Source organism: Pipistrellus kuhlii, unplaced genomic scaffold, assembly GCF_014108245.1.
Source record: "Pipistrellus kuhlii isolate mPipKuh1 unplaced genomic scaffold, mPipKuh1.p scaffold_m20_p_2, whole genome shotgun sequence".
NCBI classification, from domain to species: domain Eukaryota; kingdom Metazoa; phylum Chordata; class Mammalia; order Chiroptera; family Vespertilionidae; genus Pipistrellus; species Pipistrellus kuhlii.
The window spans coordinates 168,483,342-168,501,594 of NW_023425515.1; the positions used below are offsets into that span (position 1 = coordinate 168,483,342).

At 60.9% G+C, this 18,253-nt stretch overlaps 1 protein-coding gene across 19 annotated transcripts in view; it reads left to right on the plus strand.

Moving 5' to 3' along the window:
• The window catches only part of PTPRF (protein tyrosine phosphatase receptor type F), an 86,873-nt gene that overhangs the window by 48,865 nt on the left and 19,755 nt on the right, over nucleotides 1-18,253 (plus strand). For 7 of the 19 annotated variants that reach the window (XM_045584708.1, XM_045584714.1, XM_045584710.1 and 4 more), the window contains 9 exons: nucleotides 4,322-4,591; nucleotides 6,660-7,241; nucleotides 7,451-7,587; nucleotides 8,038-8,182; nucleotides 12,062-12,367; nucleotides 12,957-13,150; nucleotides 16,162-16,188; nucleotides 17,473-17,590; nucleotides 17,670-18,248. In XM_045584708.1, coding sequence (XP_045440664.1) covers nucleotides 4,322-4,591; nucleotides 6,660-7,241; nucleotides 7,451-7,587; nucleotides 8,038-8,182; nucleotides 12,062-12,367; nucleotides 12,957-13,150; nucleotides 16,162-16,188; nucleotides 17,473-17,590; nucleotides 17,670-18,248 — 2,358 coding nt within the window. The remainder of the gene's footprint in view (nucleotides 1-4,321; nucleotides 4,592-6,659; nucleotides 7,242-7,450; nucleotides 7,588-8,037; nucleotides 8,183-12,061; nucleotides 12,368-12,956; nucleotides 13,151-16,161; nucleotides 16,189-17,472; nucleotides 17,591-17,669; nucleotides 18,249-18,253) is intronic. The other 12 variants (XM_045584713.1, XM_036446501.2, XM_036446503.2 and 9 more) reach the window with 8 other exon arrangements.

Here is an 18,253-nt window from a genome sequence, read left to right on the forward strand (position 1 = left end):
CCCCCCAAAAAAAAAAATAAGCATGGACACAAATATTGAACAGGAAGGCAGAAATGAGTTTCTAAATATTCCGGGGGGATCTGCTGGGCTGGTAATTTGTTTGGCGCTGATAATTACATCTTACTTTTTTCCCCCAGCTTTACTTAAAACTGCGCGCCGGCATTTAATTACTGCTCTGCGGCAGCCACAAGGTTATTTATTAAAGAGTTATTTTATCCTGATACAGTGGATCCTGCCCCCTTATCCCCTCCTTAATGTTGTGTTATTTTCATCAGAGAAATTTCCTCGAGTGAATGCCGATTGCGGGGCGGCCTCCCCCTGCTATTAGGCTGTCACTCCGCTCAAAGCCCGCGTCTCCGGGCGCCGCCCCGCCCCATTATAGGGGTTGTCAGCGCCAGTAATTAGACTTAAAAGTTGCAGCTAAAATATAATCCCGAAATGGCAGGGCCCTGTTTTGGAAACTGTCTGTAAAATGTCAGCACTCAGGATACATGAGGAACAGGGAGAGACCGGCACTGTGGGAGCTCGAGATTAGACCCTCTAAGTGCCTTTTCCCCAGCCCTGGGTTTCCCTTCCCCGCTGCTGCTTCTGTCAATAGACTGAGGCCATGGTGAGTGCTGTCCCTTCTGGAGGCCTCCTGTCGGTGACAGCGCGAGGAATGACCGTGGGCGGTGGGACTGGGGGTGGTTGTCCAGGCAGGTCCAGGACGCACGGCCCCACAGGCACTGGCGGTCCCAGAAGGTGGTCTCTCGCCTCTGGCCATGTGGCTGAAGCGCAGTGTCCTTGTGAAAGCATCAGGGTTCGCACCCCCGGGAGTGTCTGGGCTGGAGGCCCTTGCCGGCCGCTAGGGGTGACGGTGGAACAGAATACCTTGTCCTCCGGGGACTTTTGGGGGTCGAGTCCAGTCAGCTTTCCACACTGCTGAGGTCGGAACCCAGGGTTTATTGATCAAGGACCTACTTCCTTTTCCCGGGGCTCTTTGTCCTTATGGTCAGGGATCTGACCAGACCCCGAGATTCGGCCACTGGCTGGGGTCAAGTTTGCAGCCGAGCGTTCTCACCTGGCACAGGCTCTCTACGTCCCACCCACATGCCACCTGGAGAGGCGTGGCTAGCCCAGAAACTAACACGCTTCAGAAGCTTCCCTCTGGAGTCACCAGGCAGACCACCTTAGTACCTGGATAAGCTCGGACTTGTCACTAAAGTATCAGTCTTCTTAAAAATCCCCACCCGAGGATATTTTTCTTCTGATTATTAGAGAGAATGGAAGAAAGGGGGGAGGGAGGGTGAGAGGGGAGGGTTGGAGGATGGGGGAGAGGGTCAGGGATTGAGCCTGCAACCGAGATATGCACCCTTGGCTGGGAATCGAACCCAGGACCCTTTGGTCCGAGGGCTGAGGCTCTAGCCACTGAGAAAGCCGGCTAGGGCTAAAATCGAGTCTTAAGCCGGTTCTCTTGTCTGTAATTGGAGGTGTTAGCCGTGGGAACCGTTAGCACATAGCAGGTGCCGGGAGCAAAGATGCGATGAGGCAGCCTCTGGCCGAGAGGAGAGGAGATTTGGTCAGTTAGACTGCCCCCTGTGCTGTGCTGGACCCTGGACCCTCTACTGGTCTGCACACAGTTCTGCCTGCATCTCTGCTCCCCTGGCCTGCTCCTCAGGCCTAGCTCCAGAGGGCAAGGGGTGCCCTCACCACCACGCTGCTCCTTCCCATGCCTCCTGACCTCACTTTGGTGCCATCTGTGGAGCGTGCTCAGAGGGAGCTGTGTTATGGCTTCCTCTTGCCAGCCAAGCTCCGGGCTCACCTGTTCTCTGCCGCACAGAACTGCTCTTCCTGCGACCTGCTATTAATAATCATTCGGTGTAAACTCCCAGCTTTAGGGCACATGGCAGAAACCCACTTATAGGAGCTCCATCCAAACAAGGAAACCCTCTAGCTTTACCAAACTGAAGTAAGTAGAAGTAGCTTTGGTGTCAGGCAGGGCTGGGTCCAGGTATTGAAAGTTTGGGTGGCCATTGGTCTGCCCTGTCGCTTAGCTCTGCTTCCCTCTGTTAGTTCACAAGCGGGTCCTCTCACGGTGTGAAAGATGGCCCCCAGCCCCCCGAGCTTAGCCACCACAGCAGAGAAAGGAAGTCGCTCTTCCAGTCATTTTTGCGGGAGTCTGAAGGCTGCATCGTGGTGACCCGGGCTGGGTCACGTGCCCCAAGTGGCAAGGACGGGTTGGTTCCCCCGAAGGAAATGAGGGTGCCAGCTCTAGAAGGGAGAGTGGTCCACGTCTGTGAGACACGCCGGGACCCCAGTGAGCCTGGGGACACACAGGGAAATGAGCGAGCCCGTGGCATGGGTCATTCCTGGCTCACTCAGGGCACTGGCCGTGCTTCTGCTCCGTCGAAAGGCCTCGGGGAGGTGGTGTAGATGGAGGAGTTGAGGTCGGGGCTGGGAAAGGTCAGGTCCTGTTAATCTGGGCTGCGGGGTCATTGGGAGACCATGCAGGCGTTTGTTTTGTTTTGGGTTTTTGGGTTTTTTTATATGTATTTTATTGAGATATATATATATATATATATATATATATATATATATATGAGATATATATATATATTTTTTTTTTATTATTATTTTTTACAGAGAGGAAGGGAGAGAGAGAGAGAGATAGAAACATCAATCAGCTGCCTCCTGCACACCCCCCTACTGGGGGTGTGCCCACAAGCAATGTACATGCCCTTGACTGGAACCGAACCTGAGACCTTTCAGTCTGCAGGCTGATGCTCTATCCACTGAGCCAAACCGGTTTTGGCCATGCAGGAGATTTTTTAATGGGGAAGTGATGTGAGCAGATTTGTGCCAACTGCTTGTTGGAAGCCAATTATGGGAGGGAGCCTGGGGGACGACAAGGCAGGAAAGCAGTGAGGAGTCCGATGCAGCAATCCAGAGCGGGGGGTGTGGCTTAGGCCTTGGGATCCCCGTTGCTGTGGCTTTGGAGAGGAATGAGTGGGTGTGAAAGACGTGTCAGGCAGTGCGGGAATAGGCGCGGTGACTTATTCACCGGGGAACTGGTCCCTGGGCCGCAGCCTGACCTGTGCAGGGAAGTCAGAGGCTGGACCGGGTGGTCTCTGCGTTTGTTTCCAGCTCTGGTTCTGTGGCTTTAGGCTGTGCCCGAAGCAGAGCCCAAAGCCCATAGTGGAGGTGCTCCTGGTGGGGCACCGTGGTCTTGCATGCCCGGGCTCCCCAGCCAGGGTCCTCTGAGACCCGCCCTCTGGGTGGTGCCCTCTGGTCAGTTAGCCCTGCTGCCTGCCTTCTCCAGCCCCGTCTGCAGGGGTGCCCATGAAGGACACACTCCAGCCTCTGCCCACCAGCTGCATGACCCGTCTGCGTGCCAAGCATGCCTGCCCGTGGCTAGGTCTTGCCTGCACTTCCCTCTCTGCATGTTCCGAATGTCTGTGCCAAGCTTGCCATTTGGGGAGGAGGAGGGGGGGGGAGGGGGGGAGGTCACGGGGCTGCACCTTGGACTGAGAAGCTCAGAACAGCTTCTGATCTGCGGGAGCCCAAGGCTGGAGGGTGTGGCCAGACACCGCCACCCTCCCCCTTGAGATCCCACTCATTGGCGTGGAAAGCCAAAGTCTGCTCGGCACCCTCATCATGTTACTGCCATCATCATGCCCATCCTGCCCGTGGACCACGTCCCTGGCCCTACCCGACCCTCGGCCCCTGCCCAGGCCCTCCTGAGGGGCAGCCCCTCCTAGTGGGCTCCTCGGCCGTGCCTTGAACACGCCACTGCCTTCGTCTCTTCCCCTTGGGCGTGGAGGTAGAGGCAGTGACCTCAGAGAAGGTGGCCGTGTCACTCCCAGACGGACCCTCTGCCCTGCTCCAGCTGTGCTCCAAGGACCCTCTACCTCAGGGTGCCTGGACTTCTCTCGCTAGTGCCCCGCTCGCCCCTCTGGAGACCCTTGGTGGGGGCTGGGGGAGGGGCGGGAGGCGGGAGGGGCAGGCACTGGAAGGTGAGCCGGACTGTGGCCTTGAGGAGACCTGGCCTTTGCGCTGAGTCCCTGTGTGACCCTGGGCAGACGGACTCTTCTGGCCTCAGTTTCCTCGGCTGTAAAAGAGAGCTTGGTTGCGGACTCTCTCGTGTTCCAGACAGCCCCTGAGCGCGGGTGCTGCTTCTAGCCTGGAAGCGGGGTGGGAGGTGGTGAGCCGGGGACGCCGCCCCTCCCGCCTCCGAGGTGGGATCGGCTCTGACCGGAGGGGCTTCCTGGATGAGGGCCCCCGCCCTTCCGTCCTCCCGGCCCTCCTGCCCAGCCTGTGAGCGCCTCTCTCCTCCTCCCCGCAGTGCGCCGCGTGGCTCCGCGTTTCTCCATCCCTCCCACTAGCCAGGAGGTGATGCCGGGCGGCAGCGTGAACCTGACGTGCGTGGCCGTGGGCGCCCCCATGCCCTACGTGAAGTGGATGATGGGGGCCGAGGAGCTCACCAAGGAGGACGAGATGCCCGTCGGCCGCAACGTGCTGGAGCTCAACAACGTCGTGCGTTCGGCCAACTACACCTGCGTGGCCATCTCCTCGCTGGGCATGATTGAGGCCATGGCCCAGGTCACCGTGAAAGGTGAGTGCCCCTAATTCACGGCGGCAGGTGCAGTCAGTGCAAAAAGTCTTCCCCTAACACAGATCTAAATTCTGTCCGTTTCAGAAAAAAATAAACACAAAAAAACTATCGTATCTAATTGTTTCACGGTACCTAAAGAGATTTCTAAAAATATTGAGCAAGTAAAGCTAGGATAAGGGCTGGCTGAACAGGTTAACTAGATTGATGACAGATTTTGATGACATCAATGAATCAGTGGATCAATACATAAACAAACTTGTATTGAACACAAGCCCAGAGATGCATATGTATGTACCTAAGTCAACTGTCCCATGGGTAGGAAAGCAGGGCTGGAAAATAAATTCTGAAAAAATTTCTGAAAAAAGAAGAAAGAAAAAAAAAGGTGAGTGCCAGGGTGCACGGCTGTTCTGCGGGGCCGGGCCAGGCCACATCATTGCTCTCTCCCGGGCTCTGAGGTCCTCCTGGCCCTCAGTGGTGGAGGGAGGGCTTCTTGTTAATAGTCTCGATGATAATAGCCAACAGGTACTGAGTCCTGAGGGCAGGCGCCGGGCTGGGAAGCACAGATTACATTATTCAGTCTCAGTGTCACCCTGGGAGGTAGACACTCGCATCATCCCCTTTCACAAGAGAAGAAGCTGACGTGAGGGTTCCACCGAGCAATAACGGAGCAGCCACTTGAACCCTGGGGGGTCTGGCTCCACAGCACGCCCTCCTAACCCCGCATAGCGCCACACGTGGGTTTCCCATCCTCTCAGCGAGGAGGATGTAAAGTGAGATAAATAGTAGCCAAGGAGGATGTTGGCTCCCGGGAGTAGGCACTCATATCTAGCAGCCCCAGCTCCCACTCTGCCCCCTCTGGCCCTCCCCGCCCTTCTGCAGCTGGCGTGGTGTGTGTAACGCACAGCAGGCTTCTGCCGCTCCCTTGGAAGACAGGGAGAAAGCCTCCCAGTGTCTCCCCATGGCTTTTAGGATAAAGACCAGGGGTCCCCACTGCCGCCTCCTCGCTGCTGCCCACCCCACGCCGATGCTCCTCCCCCAGCCCTGGCCATCACTGGCTCCATCTTGCTCTCTGGGTCTCAGCTCTGTGAGGCCTTCCCTGGTTACCCATCTAAGGAGACTCCCTGGATTTTTTCCTAGCTAGCACCTTGCTCTCTTCTGTCCTTGCACATAAACCAGAATCATCATCAACGTATTGATTGCGGCTCTCACACTGGAATTTAAAAACAAAACAAAAAAACATATATTTGTATTGATTTCAGAGAGGGAGAGAGAGCTAGAAACATCAATGATGAGAGAGAATCATTGATGGGCTGCCTCCTGCACACCCCCTACTGGGGATCAAGCCAGCCCACAACCCCGGGCATGTGCCCTTGACCGGAATTGAACTTGGGACCCTTCAGTCCACAGGCCAATGCTCTATCCACTGAGCCAAACCGGCTAGGGCTCGCACGCTGGAATTTAAACTCCATGAAAGCAGAGACCTGTCTGTGTGGCACATGCCCTTGCCCCCAGCGTAGTGTCTGACACTGAGTAATCATTTGTTGAGTGTTGACTGTGGACTTGGAACTTCTCTATCTTTAACTTCAGCCCAGTCACCAGGCCTGTGGGGCCAACAGCCCGTCACTCTTTCTAAAACACAGGGCTACTCCGTGAAGATACAGCTTCCCCCTCCCCAGCCTCCGTCACACATAGGGACCAACAGGTGCGCCCAGGCAAGCTGCAGAAGCAGGGCCCTACCCGCAGCCTGTGCGCCTCCCGTCTGCGTGGGTCCCGGACAGGCAACGTCACGTCTGGGTCTGATGGTCAGATGAGTCACAGGCTGACCTGAGGATCCAGGCAGTCCCAGGTGACGTGTCTGGACACGAGGACCCAAGGCCCCTGGGGGCACCGACAGACGCCATCCCCGCTAGGTGCCCTCGAGGTCACTGCAGACATTCCTGGCCATCCTTAGGGTGGGCTGTGGGGGTCAGCTACACTCGGGTTAGATGACCACCACCCCCCCCAAGAGCAGGGCTGGCCCCTGAGGCCATGACCTCAGCTCACCCTGGGCCTCCCCCTTTGTCCCCAGCTTTGCCGAACCCTCCAATTGACCTCGTGGTGACGGAGACGACGGCCACCAGCGTCACCCTCACCTGGGACTCCGGGAACGCGGAGCCCGTGTCCTACTATGGCATCCAGTACCGGGCGTCGGGCGCGGAGGGGCCCTTCCAGGAGGTGGACGGCGTGGCCACCACCCGCTACAGCATCGGCGGCCTCAGCCCCTTCTCGGAGTACGCCTTCCGCGTGCTGGCGGTGAACAGCATCGGGCGCGGGCCCCCGAGCGAGGCGGTGCGGGCGCGGACCGGGGAGCAGGCGCCCTCCAGCCCGCCGCGCCGCGTGCAGGCGCGCATGCTGAGCGCCAGCACCATGCTGGTGCAGTGGGAGCCGCCCGAGGAGCCCAACGGCCTGGTGCGGGGCTACCGCGTCTACTACACCCCCGACGCCCGCCGCCCCCTGAGCGCCTGGCACAAGCACAACACGGACGAGGGGCTCCTCACCACCGTGGGCAGCCTGCTGCCCGGCATCACCTACAGCCTGCGGGTGCTGGCCTTCACCGCCGTGGGCGACGGCCCCCCCAGCCCCCCCATCCAGGTCAAGACACAGCAAGGAGGTAGGTGGGGGCAGCGTGCTGGCGGGAAGGCCCGGGCAGAGCAAGGCGTAGAGGCCAAGTCTGTGGTGGCACCTACCTCCACAGACTGGGTGCTTGGGGCTCGGGGAATGCAGGATGAGGGTGACGGGGGTAAAGATCTGCCTGCCCCTGGGCGCCCCGCCCCCGGGCGGACAGGGGAGGCTGACGGTGCCTGGCATGGGGTGTTGCAGTGCCGGCCCAGCCCACGGACTTCCAGGCCGAGGTGGAGTCGGACACGAGGATCCAGCTCTCGTGGCTGCTGCCCCCGCAGGAGCGGATCGTCAAGTACGAGCTGGTGTACTGGGCAGCAGAGGAGGAAGGCCAGCAGGTGAGCTCCCAGCAAGGGCAGGAGGAGGAGGAGGAGGAGGAGGAGGGCTTCTGGTCCCTGGGGGTCGGTGGGGGGCTTCCCCGGGCAGGCCTTTCTTGATTTGCGTACCCCCCGAGGTCCTCCTTGGGGCTCTGTGGCTTATGCAGCCTCTGTGGTTCTTAGTCTCTGTCACCCTGTGCTGGGGGCAAAGTCACTAGGTCTGTCCTTGAGGGTCCCAGGCTGGTGGCTCACGTGACACTGGCAGAGCCCTAAGTTTCCCCTGGGGCTACATGTCCCCGGGGTTCCCCCGCCCATGTGTCTGTCCCTTGGGTGGGCCAGGTGGCCATGCGGCGTGGAGCCAGCACCGGGGCCACCCTGGCTCCAGAGGGCCCGCCTGCACCCATGCTGGGGAACAGCCCCTGAGTGACCTTTGAGGTCAGAGCAGTCAGTGCGTGCCCCCTGCTCTTCCAGCAGAAGGTGACCTTCGATCCTACCTCCTCCTACACCCTAGAGGACCTGAAGCCCGACACGCTGTACCACTTCCAGCTGGCCGCCCGCTCCGAGATGGGCTTGGGCGTCTTCACCCCCACCATCGAGGCCCGCACGGCACAGTCCAGTAAGTGTCTTCTGAGACTGCTGGGCTGGGACACACACACACACACAGGCACACACACACCCTCCCCCTTGGCCAGGCAGGCGGTCAGGTCAGCGGGGCCCGGGACTGGACTCTGGTCTGGGCTTCCTAGAGAGGGACAGGTAAGTGCCCGCTAGTCTGTGTCCGGGTGGCCAGCGCACTCCTTGCTTCCTGTCTGACTTCTGTCCCTGCCACGCCCCCTCGCCCCACCCAGGTAAGTGCTGTGTCTGTAACTCATCTCCTTCCTCCTCCCGCCTCTATGTTGGTCACCCTAGCGGACTAAGCAATCCTCTGTGGTGGGAGCACTACCCTCACTGTGCCCAGACCAGCCATCTCCCGCCCTGTATCCTCACATCTCATCCCCTCATCACCCTTATTCCCGCCCTCCTGCCCCCACCGTGAGTACGTGTGAGCCATGCGGTCATTCCAAGCCAGTTGCACACAGGGCACGCCTGTCGGAATGGGGCCATTTGAGCGTGTCCCTGTGCCTGCTCTGCGACCACGTGGCCGTCTGTGTGGGACCATCCGCAGGGCTGTTGGTGATAACTGTGTGTCCTTGTGTATTGCTGACTCCTGCGTGAGTGCGACAGGCTCTGTGAGCGTGTGCGTGTGTGTGTGTGTGTGTGTGTGACATCTGACCACCGTCCTGCAGGTGCGTGTCAGTGCATCTAAGCCCCTGTGATTGGGTCTGTAAAGCTGTTCTTAGGATTGGGACCCAGCAGGTGTGTCTCTGGCTCTCTGACCCCTGACCCTGTCGATGGGGTCTCTGTCGATGGGTTAATTACATCCGTGTCCTCTGTGTCCTGAGGACACACCCTGGGACCACAGCTGCCTGGTCACGTGGCCACAGCAGGCCACTGTCCACGAGGCTCTGTGTGATAGCGGTGCTGAGGGTGAATGGCTGGATGGGTCTGTGGCGTGGAGACAGGAAGCGTGTGTGAGAACATTAAAGCACGGCAGCATCTGTGAGAGGTCCGTGTCACAGCGGCTACACACGTGTGCCAGTGATGCCAGGAAGCCACATGCGATGTGATGTTCATGGATTCATTCCACAGGCACCTCTTGTGCTCCTGCTGGGCGCCAGGCCCCACACACAGTGCAGGCCTGGCAACACGACCCTGGCACAGCCTCTGCCCACGGGAATCCTAGCCTGGTGGGGCAGACAGCCGTTAAACCCACAATTACCCAAATGAGCTTTTAATTACATCCGTGTAAAGTGCTGTGGAGGAGACAGACAGCGGCGAGATGGTGGGACGGGAACCTCATCTGGTCTGCGGGTTCAGGGAGGGCTCCCTGGGGTGACAGCAGGCCTCAGGCAGGGGGTCTGTAAAGAGGTGCCAAGGCCCTCGAGGAGGTGGGTTTGGTTGTGGCCGGGGGCAAGCAGCAGGCCCATGTGGCTGGAGCAGCAGCCAGACCACGGGGACAGAAGGCAGGTGGGAGTGCTGACGCTGAGTGGCTGCTGCTGCGAATGTGTAGCGTTGCCTGACAGGATGCCAGGGACCAGCGAGGAGGCTGTGCAGCTGCTGGCAAAAGGCAGCGGCTCAGGTGAGGTGTCAGGTGGATGTGCAGGCCGTCTGGGATGCTGACTGGCCGGGATCTGGTGATGGAGGAGTCTGGGGGCTGAGTGGGCAACATCAGAGGAGCCTCTGTTTCTGATGTGCAGACCTGGGAGGAGGGCGGTCACTCCCCTGGGGGGAGGCAGTGGGACAGAGGCAAGCACTCAAGCTCAAGACGATATTCTCCATCCGCTTGGCAGGAGAGGCTTGGCAGGCTGCCGGAACCCCGGGTGGAGATGGAGGGCCCTGAGGAGGATGGCCGGAGGTGGAAGGAGGGCCAAGAGAGAGGGGGTGTTGGAGGTGGAAGAAGAGAGTATCAAGGAGCGGGCCAGGCTGAAACCGGTTTGGCTCAGTGGATAGAGCGTCAGCCTGGGAACTGAAAGGTCCCCGGTTCGATTCCGGTCAAGGGCATGTACCTTGGTTGCGGGCACATCCCCAGTAGGGGCTGTGCAAGAGGCAGCTGATCGATGACTCTCTCTCATCGATGTTTCTAACTCTCTATCCCTCTCTCTTCCTCTCTGTAAAAAATCAATTTATATATATATATATATATATATATATATATATATATATATATATATATATATTTTTTTTTTTTTTTTTTTTTTTTTTTTTTAAGAAGAAGCGGGCCAGGTATTGCTGCTGAGAGGTCAGGACCAGAGGAATGGGGAGGAATGGGTCTGGAAGGGAGCGGTGGTGGTTTGAGGGACTGAAGCCAATGGGATTTCACAAGGCATGGCGGGAGGTGAGGACAGACGGAAAGCTCAGGCGTCGAAGTTCAGTCGGGAGGAAGGGGACCGCTGTAGCTGGTGGGACGTGGGGCTGAGGACGGGGAAGTGCTCTCTGATGGGGACATCGCAGGCATATTAAGTACTACTGGAAGGAACGGGAGTGGCAGGGGCCGGGGGCAGAGCCCAGGGGCCGGAGTGATTGGCCGCGGGCAGGAGGGGGAGGAAAGGAGAGAGTGCAGTTTGTCGGTGGATGTGGTGGCAGAGCTGGATGGAGCTGCTTTGGGGAAGCTGGTTTTTCTCTGTGGAGTGGGAGAGGGGGTCATATGCTGAGGAGGAGGGGTCACGGGAGCCAGAGGTTTGAGGAGCATGGAGGAGGCTGGGAGCGCTCTGTGTCACATGGCAGAGTGGGGTCGACAGGAAACAGAGGCGGCGCCGAGGGGATGGGATCAGAGGCTGCCACCCTGGCGGGCCTGGCGGCTCTCTCTCCCGCCCCAGGGCTGCCGCAGAGAAGGTGGAGAGTTGGGTTCATTCAGGGCTCGGGGCAGGCCGGGCGGGAGCATGGACAGGAAGGGGGTGAGGAGCTGGGGTGTTGGTAAGATGGAGGACTTTGGTGTCAGGCTGAATGCTGAGGGCGGTAAGGATGGCCGTCGATGGACAGAGGTCTCCGGCTGGTAAAGAGCAGGCACGGGGCCGGGGCCTTGGGCAGCGGGGCTGGGAAAGGGGGTGAGGTCTGCGCGGGAGCGTTGGGGCCACGGTTAGGGAGGTGGGGCTGTTCCCAGTCGTGGCGGCGTCATCCAGGGCCTGAGCACAGCAGTGCTGGGAGGGAGGACGCCTTGGAGGTGGGGAGGCTGTGAGGCCGCGGGCAAGGGCGGTGGCAGCCGTCCTGGTGGGAATAGGGTCTGGACGTGTCACTGGGAGCAAGGAAGGCACCGACCTGCCTCCCGACCCCCGAGGAGCCCATTGAGGGAGCACCTTCCTCCGGTGCTTTTTCTCCAAACGACCCTGGGGCCATGGTCCTCCTCTGCATCCGGCCTCCAGCCTTGGTGTCCCCTGTGGCTCTGGCGCAGGCACCCTGTCCAGGCAGGCACAGGCCAGGGGCATCATCCTGGTTCCAGAAGGGCCGCGGGAGCCTCTCGTCCTCGAAGGGAAGAGCTGTGTGCAGTTGTGTGCCCAGGATGGGGGTGGCATGGCCCCATGCTTGTGTGTGTGCCTGATGCCATGTGTGTGTGGTGTTTTGGGTGAGACACCATATGTGTGTGAGGCGCTGTGTGAGAGCCCCATAAGCATGAGAGACACCATATGCGTGTGTGGGAGACACTGTTTGTGTGTGTGTGTGTGTGTGTGTGTGTGTGTGTGTGAGAGAGGAGACTCGGCTGGCGTGCGCACGCCCGTGGTCCAGGGGTAGCCAGGCTGTCTGGCTGCAGTGGCTGTAGTCTGCCTGGGGGGGGGGCCCTCGGATAGCCATTGCCCCGCAAGGAATGGCCTGCCTGGGTGAGTTCCCCTCCTCTGTATCTCGTCACCGTGCCTGTGACCCCCCCTCCATCTGCCTGCTTCCCCCCATTTGTCTTCCCCAGCCCCCTCCGCCCCTCCCCAGAAGGTGACCTGTGTGAGCACGGGCTCCACCACGGTCCGGGTAAGTTGGGTCCCGCCGCCGGCCGACAGCCGCAACGGCCTGATCACCCAGTACTCGGTGGCCTACGAGGCGGTGGACGGCGAGGACCGCCGGCGGCAGGTGGTGAACGGCATCAGCCGCGAGCACTCCAGCTGGGACCTGGTGGGCCTGGAGAAGTGGACGGAGTACCGGGTGTGGGTGCGGGCGCACACGGACGTGGGCCCCGGCCCCGAGAGCAGCCCGGTGCTGGTGCGCACCAACGAGGACGGTAGGCGGCGGCGCGGGGGGGGGGGGGGGGGGGGGAGGGCGGGGAGGGAGGCTGCAGCCGGGGCCTTGGTCTCTCACGGGCCCGGGACTCCTCCTCTTCCCGGTGTGGGCTGAATGGCCAAAGCTGGGGAGAGGGAGCTTCGGGGATAGCCTGTCATGGGGTAGCCTTTGCCCAAATCCCAGCCTTCGGGGCTACGTCCAGGGCAGCCAGAGCCTTCAAAGGCTAAGATGGAAGAAGTAGCGCCCCCTCCCCTAAGATGTGAGTGATGAGGACCAGGGGGATGGCTGCACCTGGCCTGGACATTGGCATGATCGGGGGCCCCAGGAGGAGCTACAACAGGCTGTGCTGACTTTGGGGTCATCCAAGACCTCTCTCCTCTCCCCCCAAGTGAGGTAGCCCTAAGCCAGAGAGAGGGGTCTCAGGGTCCTGGGTTCTCCCCGCTGCCAGGCAGAGGGAGCCCTCCGTGTCCCTCTCCAGGGACAGGAAGCCTAAGGGAGCCGTATCAGGGCCTCTCCCGGGGCGGTGGGCTGCCCGCCCGGGCCAGGACCCATGCCGCCAGGCCTGACCTCCTCGTCTCCCTGATCCCCAGTGCCCAGCGGGCCGCCGCGGAAGGTGGAGGTGGAGCCGCTCAACTCCACCGCCGTGCACGTCTCCTGGAAGCTGCCCGTCCCCAGCAAGCAGCACGGCCAGATCCGAGGCTACCAGGTCACCTACGTGCGGCTGGAGAACGGCGAGCCCCGCGGCCCACCCATCATCCAGGACGTCATGCTGGCTGAGGCCCAGGTGCGCCCCCGGGAGGTGGGGTGGGAGGGTGGGCGAGACCAGCACGCTGGCTTCCTCTCTGGAGCCCGGGTTTGCGCCTTCCCCTGCCTGCTCTCAGACGGCGGCACTGAGACCAGGGGGTTGGGGCTAGATCCCAGAAATAGGCCCTGCCAGCCCCCTCTGCCCTGGTGACAGTCCTGGCCTGGCAGTCCCCTGTGTCTCAGCTGCCGGCACCAGCACTGAATAGCTCTGTCTCCACCGACCCAACCCTCCGCTGTCACCGCTTCCTGGGCTCCCGCCCCTCCAAATCCTCCTGGGAACCTTCCCTGTCACATCAGGCTAGGCTTTGGGGATGTACTTCCTCCTAGACAGTGCTGATCTGGCCAGCTCCTGCTCCCAGCAGGGCCAGGAAAGCTCTCCTGGGCAGTCTTCTCCCCCAGCTTGGCCCCTGGCCATTGCCGAGTTTCTGTGAATGGCCAAGCTGGGATGTTGCTCTGTGCCAGGCCCCCAGGAGGATGGCTCGGTCCCTCATGCTTACTCTCAAGAGCTGGGCCCGCCAGCAAGCCTCGCATCCCCCTCTGTATTCTCTCCTGATGATTCTGCCCCTGAACTTGGGCTGAGGTCCCTGGGGTGCCCTCAGCACTAGATTCAGCTGTTCAGATGAAGAACCAGGGGTCCTGGGAGGTGATGTGCGTGGTCCAGAATTCCCAGCCAAGTAGGTGGCTGAGCTTGGATAGGAAGCCAAGTCTCTGGAGTCCTGGGGAAAGGGCTGTAATTGCTACTGCAAGCTCCCTCCCAGAACATTCTGCTGAGAAGAGCTAACATCTGGCGCGGTGTGCTCTCCGCGTCTCCCCATCTAGAATCGGGGCCTCCAGGGAGCCAGCCCTCAGGAGAGGAGCCCTGATTCCCTCCAGAGCCACGCACCCTCCCCACCCAGCGTCCCACCCTACCTGGGCTGGGATCGGAGGTGCAAGCCCTCGCCCCGCTCGCTCCGTGCTTAAGGCGGTCTCACCCACATAGACAGGGGCCCTCCTGCCTCCTGCAGGGCTCCACCCTCGGAGCAGAATTCCTTTCCCCCCAGAAGAGGAGGCAGGCGTGTACCCGCCGCATTCCTGGGGCAGGTCGAGGGCTCCTCCTGGAGCCTCCGCAGACACACCCACCCAGAAACATCCCGGGAATGGCTCTCCCCGGCCCCTCCCGCCCTAGGGGCCCACGGCACAGCTGCCCCCAGTGGGGCTCTGGAGAAGCCACTTCGGGTGCCCCCTTCTGGTCCCAGGTGGTTTCAAGGGAGCTGGGCTGGAGGAGGAGGGACGCCGCCCTCTTGGCCCCAATATCCTGTGACCTGGGTGGGGGTGGGGATGGGGGTGGGGGCGGGGGTTACACATGAGCTCAGGCTCCAGGGAAGCCCCCGTGGGACCGGGTCCTTCTGCTCCGAGCCGGTAGGAGAGCAGATGGGGCCTGGTCCCCCCGGTCTGGCCACAGGGCCCGGCTGTCCCCTGAGTGGTCTGTCAAGGACACCACCGCCTGTCCTTCCCCCAGCAGCGCCATCTGCTAGGCTCAGGGCCCCCCTCCATTCTGAAAGGACCATGGGAGATGTGCCCCCGAGAGGGTGTCGCCAGACCAGGCTGCTTCTGTGTATGTCTCATGGTCTCTGTACCTCCCTGGGCCCTTCTGTCCCTTTCCCCTTTGTGTCTGTTTCTCCCTCTCCCTGTGTTGTTGTCTGTTTCATTCTTTTCTCTCTCCTTTCCTCGGATCCCTTCCTGTTCTCCTTTCTCTTTGTTTTGCTCCACTTGCTTTGTATCTCCCTTCCTCTCTCTCACTCTGCCTCCAGCGCAGGAGAGGGGCCCCGTGAGACCCTCCCTGCCCGGGCCTGTCTGGCACAGCGCATGCCTCCCACCAGGCAGGGAGCCTGGAGCAGAGGTGGGCCCGGCCCTGGCGGGTAGGGGCCTGCCAGGGGCCTCTCCCCATATCCCGTCCCACTCTCCTGTCCCTCTCTCCAACAGAGCGTCCCGGAACAGAAGGGACTGGGCACAGTGCCCAGAGGCCAGACTGGCACTGTGAGGATGGTGGGGCTGGGGACCCATGGTGCCTCCATCTTGGAGATGTCACAGACAGCTTCCCTGAGCTGCGCTGTGCTGTCCGCCTGCCAGTCCCCAGCACTCCCAATGCCCTAGGATGGCAGAATGGAGACGTTGCTCCCCCACCTGTCCAGCTAGTACACCTACTGCATCATGAAGTAAAGAAGAACACACCAAGAAATAGCCACACTGCCAGCCCTGGCACATGCCTTCCTACCTCAGTGAGATCTTAGGGTCTGTGTGCCTCCCTGTGCCTGCGGGGCAGGGCCCGGGCTCTGAGTTTGGCATTCACACCTCTGTTTTTTGTTTTATTTATCTATTTTTTTTAAAATATATTTTATTGATTTTGTACAGAGAGGAAGCGAGAGGGATGGAGAGTTAGAAACATCGATGAGAGAGAATCATCAATCAGCTGCCTCTTGCACCACCCCCTACCGGGGATGTGCCTGCAACCAAGGTACATGCCCTTGACCGGAATTGAACCCGGGACCTTTGAGTCCGCAGGCCGACACTCTATCCACTGAGCCAAACCGGTCTCGGCTAAAAGGATGCTTTTGAGAGTCAGTAATCTTGCCATGGCGACAAGCATAGGCCAAGACTGTCCCGGGCAAACCAGGTTGTGCAGTCACCCTCCCTGCTTATCCCATGGTGTCTTCCCTCCCCTCTGCCTGAACTGTCCTGCCCAACCCCATGTGGGCGGCCCGACCCTCCAAGAACCTTCAGGTTGCGCTCTCTGGTCCCTCAGCAGCCTGGAGCCTTCCCCTCCTCAGCCCCGACACACGGTTGGGCTCATGAGGCAGGGGCTGGGATATTCAGGTGGACAGTTGTTTTGGGTGCTAGCCTCACGGGCATATCTGAGGCCCCTGTCCTCCCCCTGCCCTCCCTGGGCCAGACTCTCTCCAGGCCAAAGTCTTTCACATCCTGTCTCCCTTTCTCTCCCTCTCCCGCGGTCAGTGGCAGCCAGAGGAGTCCGAGGACTATGTAAGTAACAGGTGTGCGAATGCGGGCGAGACCTGGGTCAGGCTGGGCTCTCGGGTCACTCCCTCTCTTCTGCCTTTCCTCCCAGCCTGAGCCGCCAGGATCCACAGGGCACCAGCCGCGTCTGGAGAAAACAGGCATCTGGGCCGGTGCCCCGAGCTGAGCCGCCGTTGGCGTTGCCTTAAATCCTTACTACTCGCCTGTTGAGCGGCAGTTTCAGGCCAATGTTTGTGATTGACCAGGGCCTGGCCACTGCTCTGGCCAGACACGGGGATGGCGTTAAATCCAGTCCTGATCGTTCAGCCTTATGGATCCCTGGAGTGAAAAGTCACCTGCTCCCTCTGGGCCCAGGCTGGGAGGGGAATCCGGGGAGCCAGGTTCGTCATCGGTGCATTCTGGAGTCCCAGCCCTGGGGGACCCTCCAGCTGGGGCAGGAGGGGGCCTGCAAGGGTTTGATGGCGGCTGTCGGGACCCGTCCGAGGCTCAGAGCTGGAGGGGCGCAGGGCTGGTGGTGACTGTTGTGGTCCCAGTGCACGTTGGTCCCTGCTGTCTTCCCACTCTTCCCTCTGTGTGGCGTGGCTTAGCCTCCGGTGGTTTCCCAACGTGTCCTGGAACGATGCCTTGGCTGGACGAGGGCATACGGGCAGGGCCTGCCAAGGCAAGGGGACTCTGCCTTGGCTGACTTCTCAGGCACCCTTGGGCTGATGGGTTAGGGCATTGCCCCGTGAGGGGCTTCCCTCTCCTTGTCTCTCCTCCCTGTCTCGGGAGGCATTGCGGGGCATAAGGTGTCCGTGGAGCCGGTGCCTCCATGGGGGTCAGATTGGGGTCCTGACTTGATCCTGCAGGGTGGTTAATCCCTCTACCTTGGCTCATCCCTCTACCTTGCTCTGTGGGTGTGCATGGGTGTGTGTGGTGTGCCAGGAGCCATGCAAGGTGCTGTGTGCATGCGTGCGAGGCCCTGTGTGTCATGGGTGCGCAGGCCGCCGAGGTGTCATTCACGGTTCAATGGAGTGAAAGAACAATGTGGCCCTTTGTTCTCGTCTGAAAGGAAGAACCAGCCGTCTGCCCCAGGCGGATCCTGGGACTGGCGGGTCCTCCTGGGCACCCATCCCACCTGCCCAATCCCGCCTCTAGCAGAGGCCAGCATTGCACAGCACCCTCCCAGGACCTCTGGCCCCCTGTGCCCCTGGGAACTCTCCGCCGGCTGAGAACCGGAGGTGGCTGGCCTGGTCTGGCCTCTCCTGGCTCTCCTGTGATGGGGATGGGCTCTTCCTCCTCTTCCCTTAGGAAACCACCATCAGCGGCCTGACCCCGGAGACCACCTACTCCATTACGGTCGCTGCCTACACCACCAAGGGAGACGGTGCCCGGAGCAAGCCCAAAATTGTCATGACGACGGGGGCAGGTGAGTGAGGGGCCCTGGGCGGAGCTGGGGGAGGGGCCGCGGGGAGGGCGGCGCCAGAGCCCAGCGCGTGGTTGTTCAGTCCCAGGCCGGCCCACCATGATGGTCAGCGCCACAGCCATGAACACCGCCCTGCTCCAGTGGAACCCGCCCAAGGAGCTGCCCGGGGAGCTGCTGGGCTACCGGCTGCAGTACCACCGGGCCGACGAGACGAGGCCCAACACCATAGACTTTGGCAAGGAGGACCAGCACTACACGGTCACCGGCCTGCACAAGGGGGCCGCCTACGTCTTCCGCCTTGCCGCCAAGAACCGGGCCGGCCTGGGCGAGGAGTTCAGGAAGGAGATCGTGACCCCCGAGGACGTGCCCAGCGGCTTCCCGCAGAACCTGCGCGTGACCGGGCTGACGGCCTCCACCACGGACCTGGCCTGGGACCCCCCGGTGCTGGCGGAGCAGAACGGGCGCATCACCGGCTACACCGTGGTGTACCACGACATCAACAGCCAGCAGGAGCTGCAGAACGCCACCGCCGGCACGCGCCTCACGCTCTCCGGCCTCACGCCCGACACCACGTACGACATCAAGGTCCGCGCGCACACCGGCAAGGGCGCCGGCCCGCTCAGCCCCAGCATCCAGTCCCGGACCATGCCCACGGAGCAAGGTGTG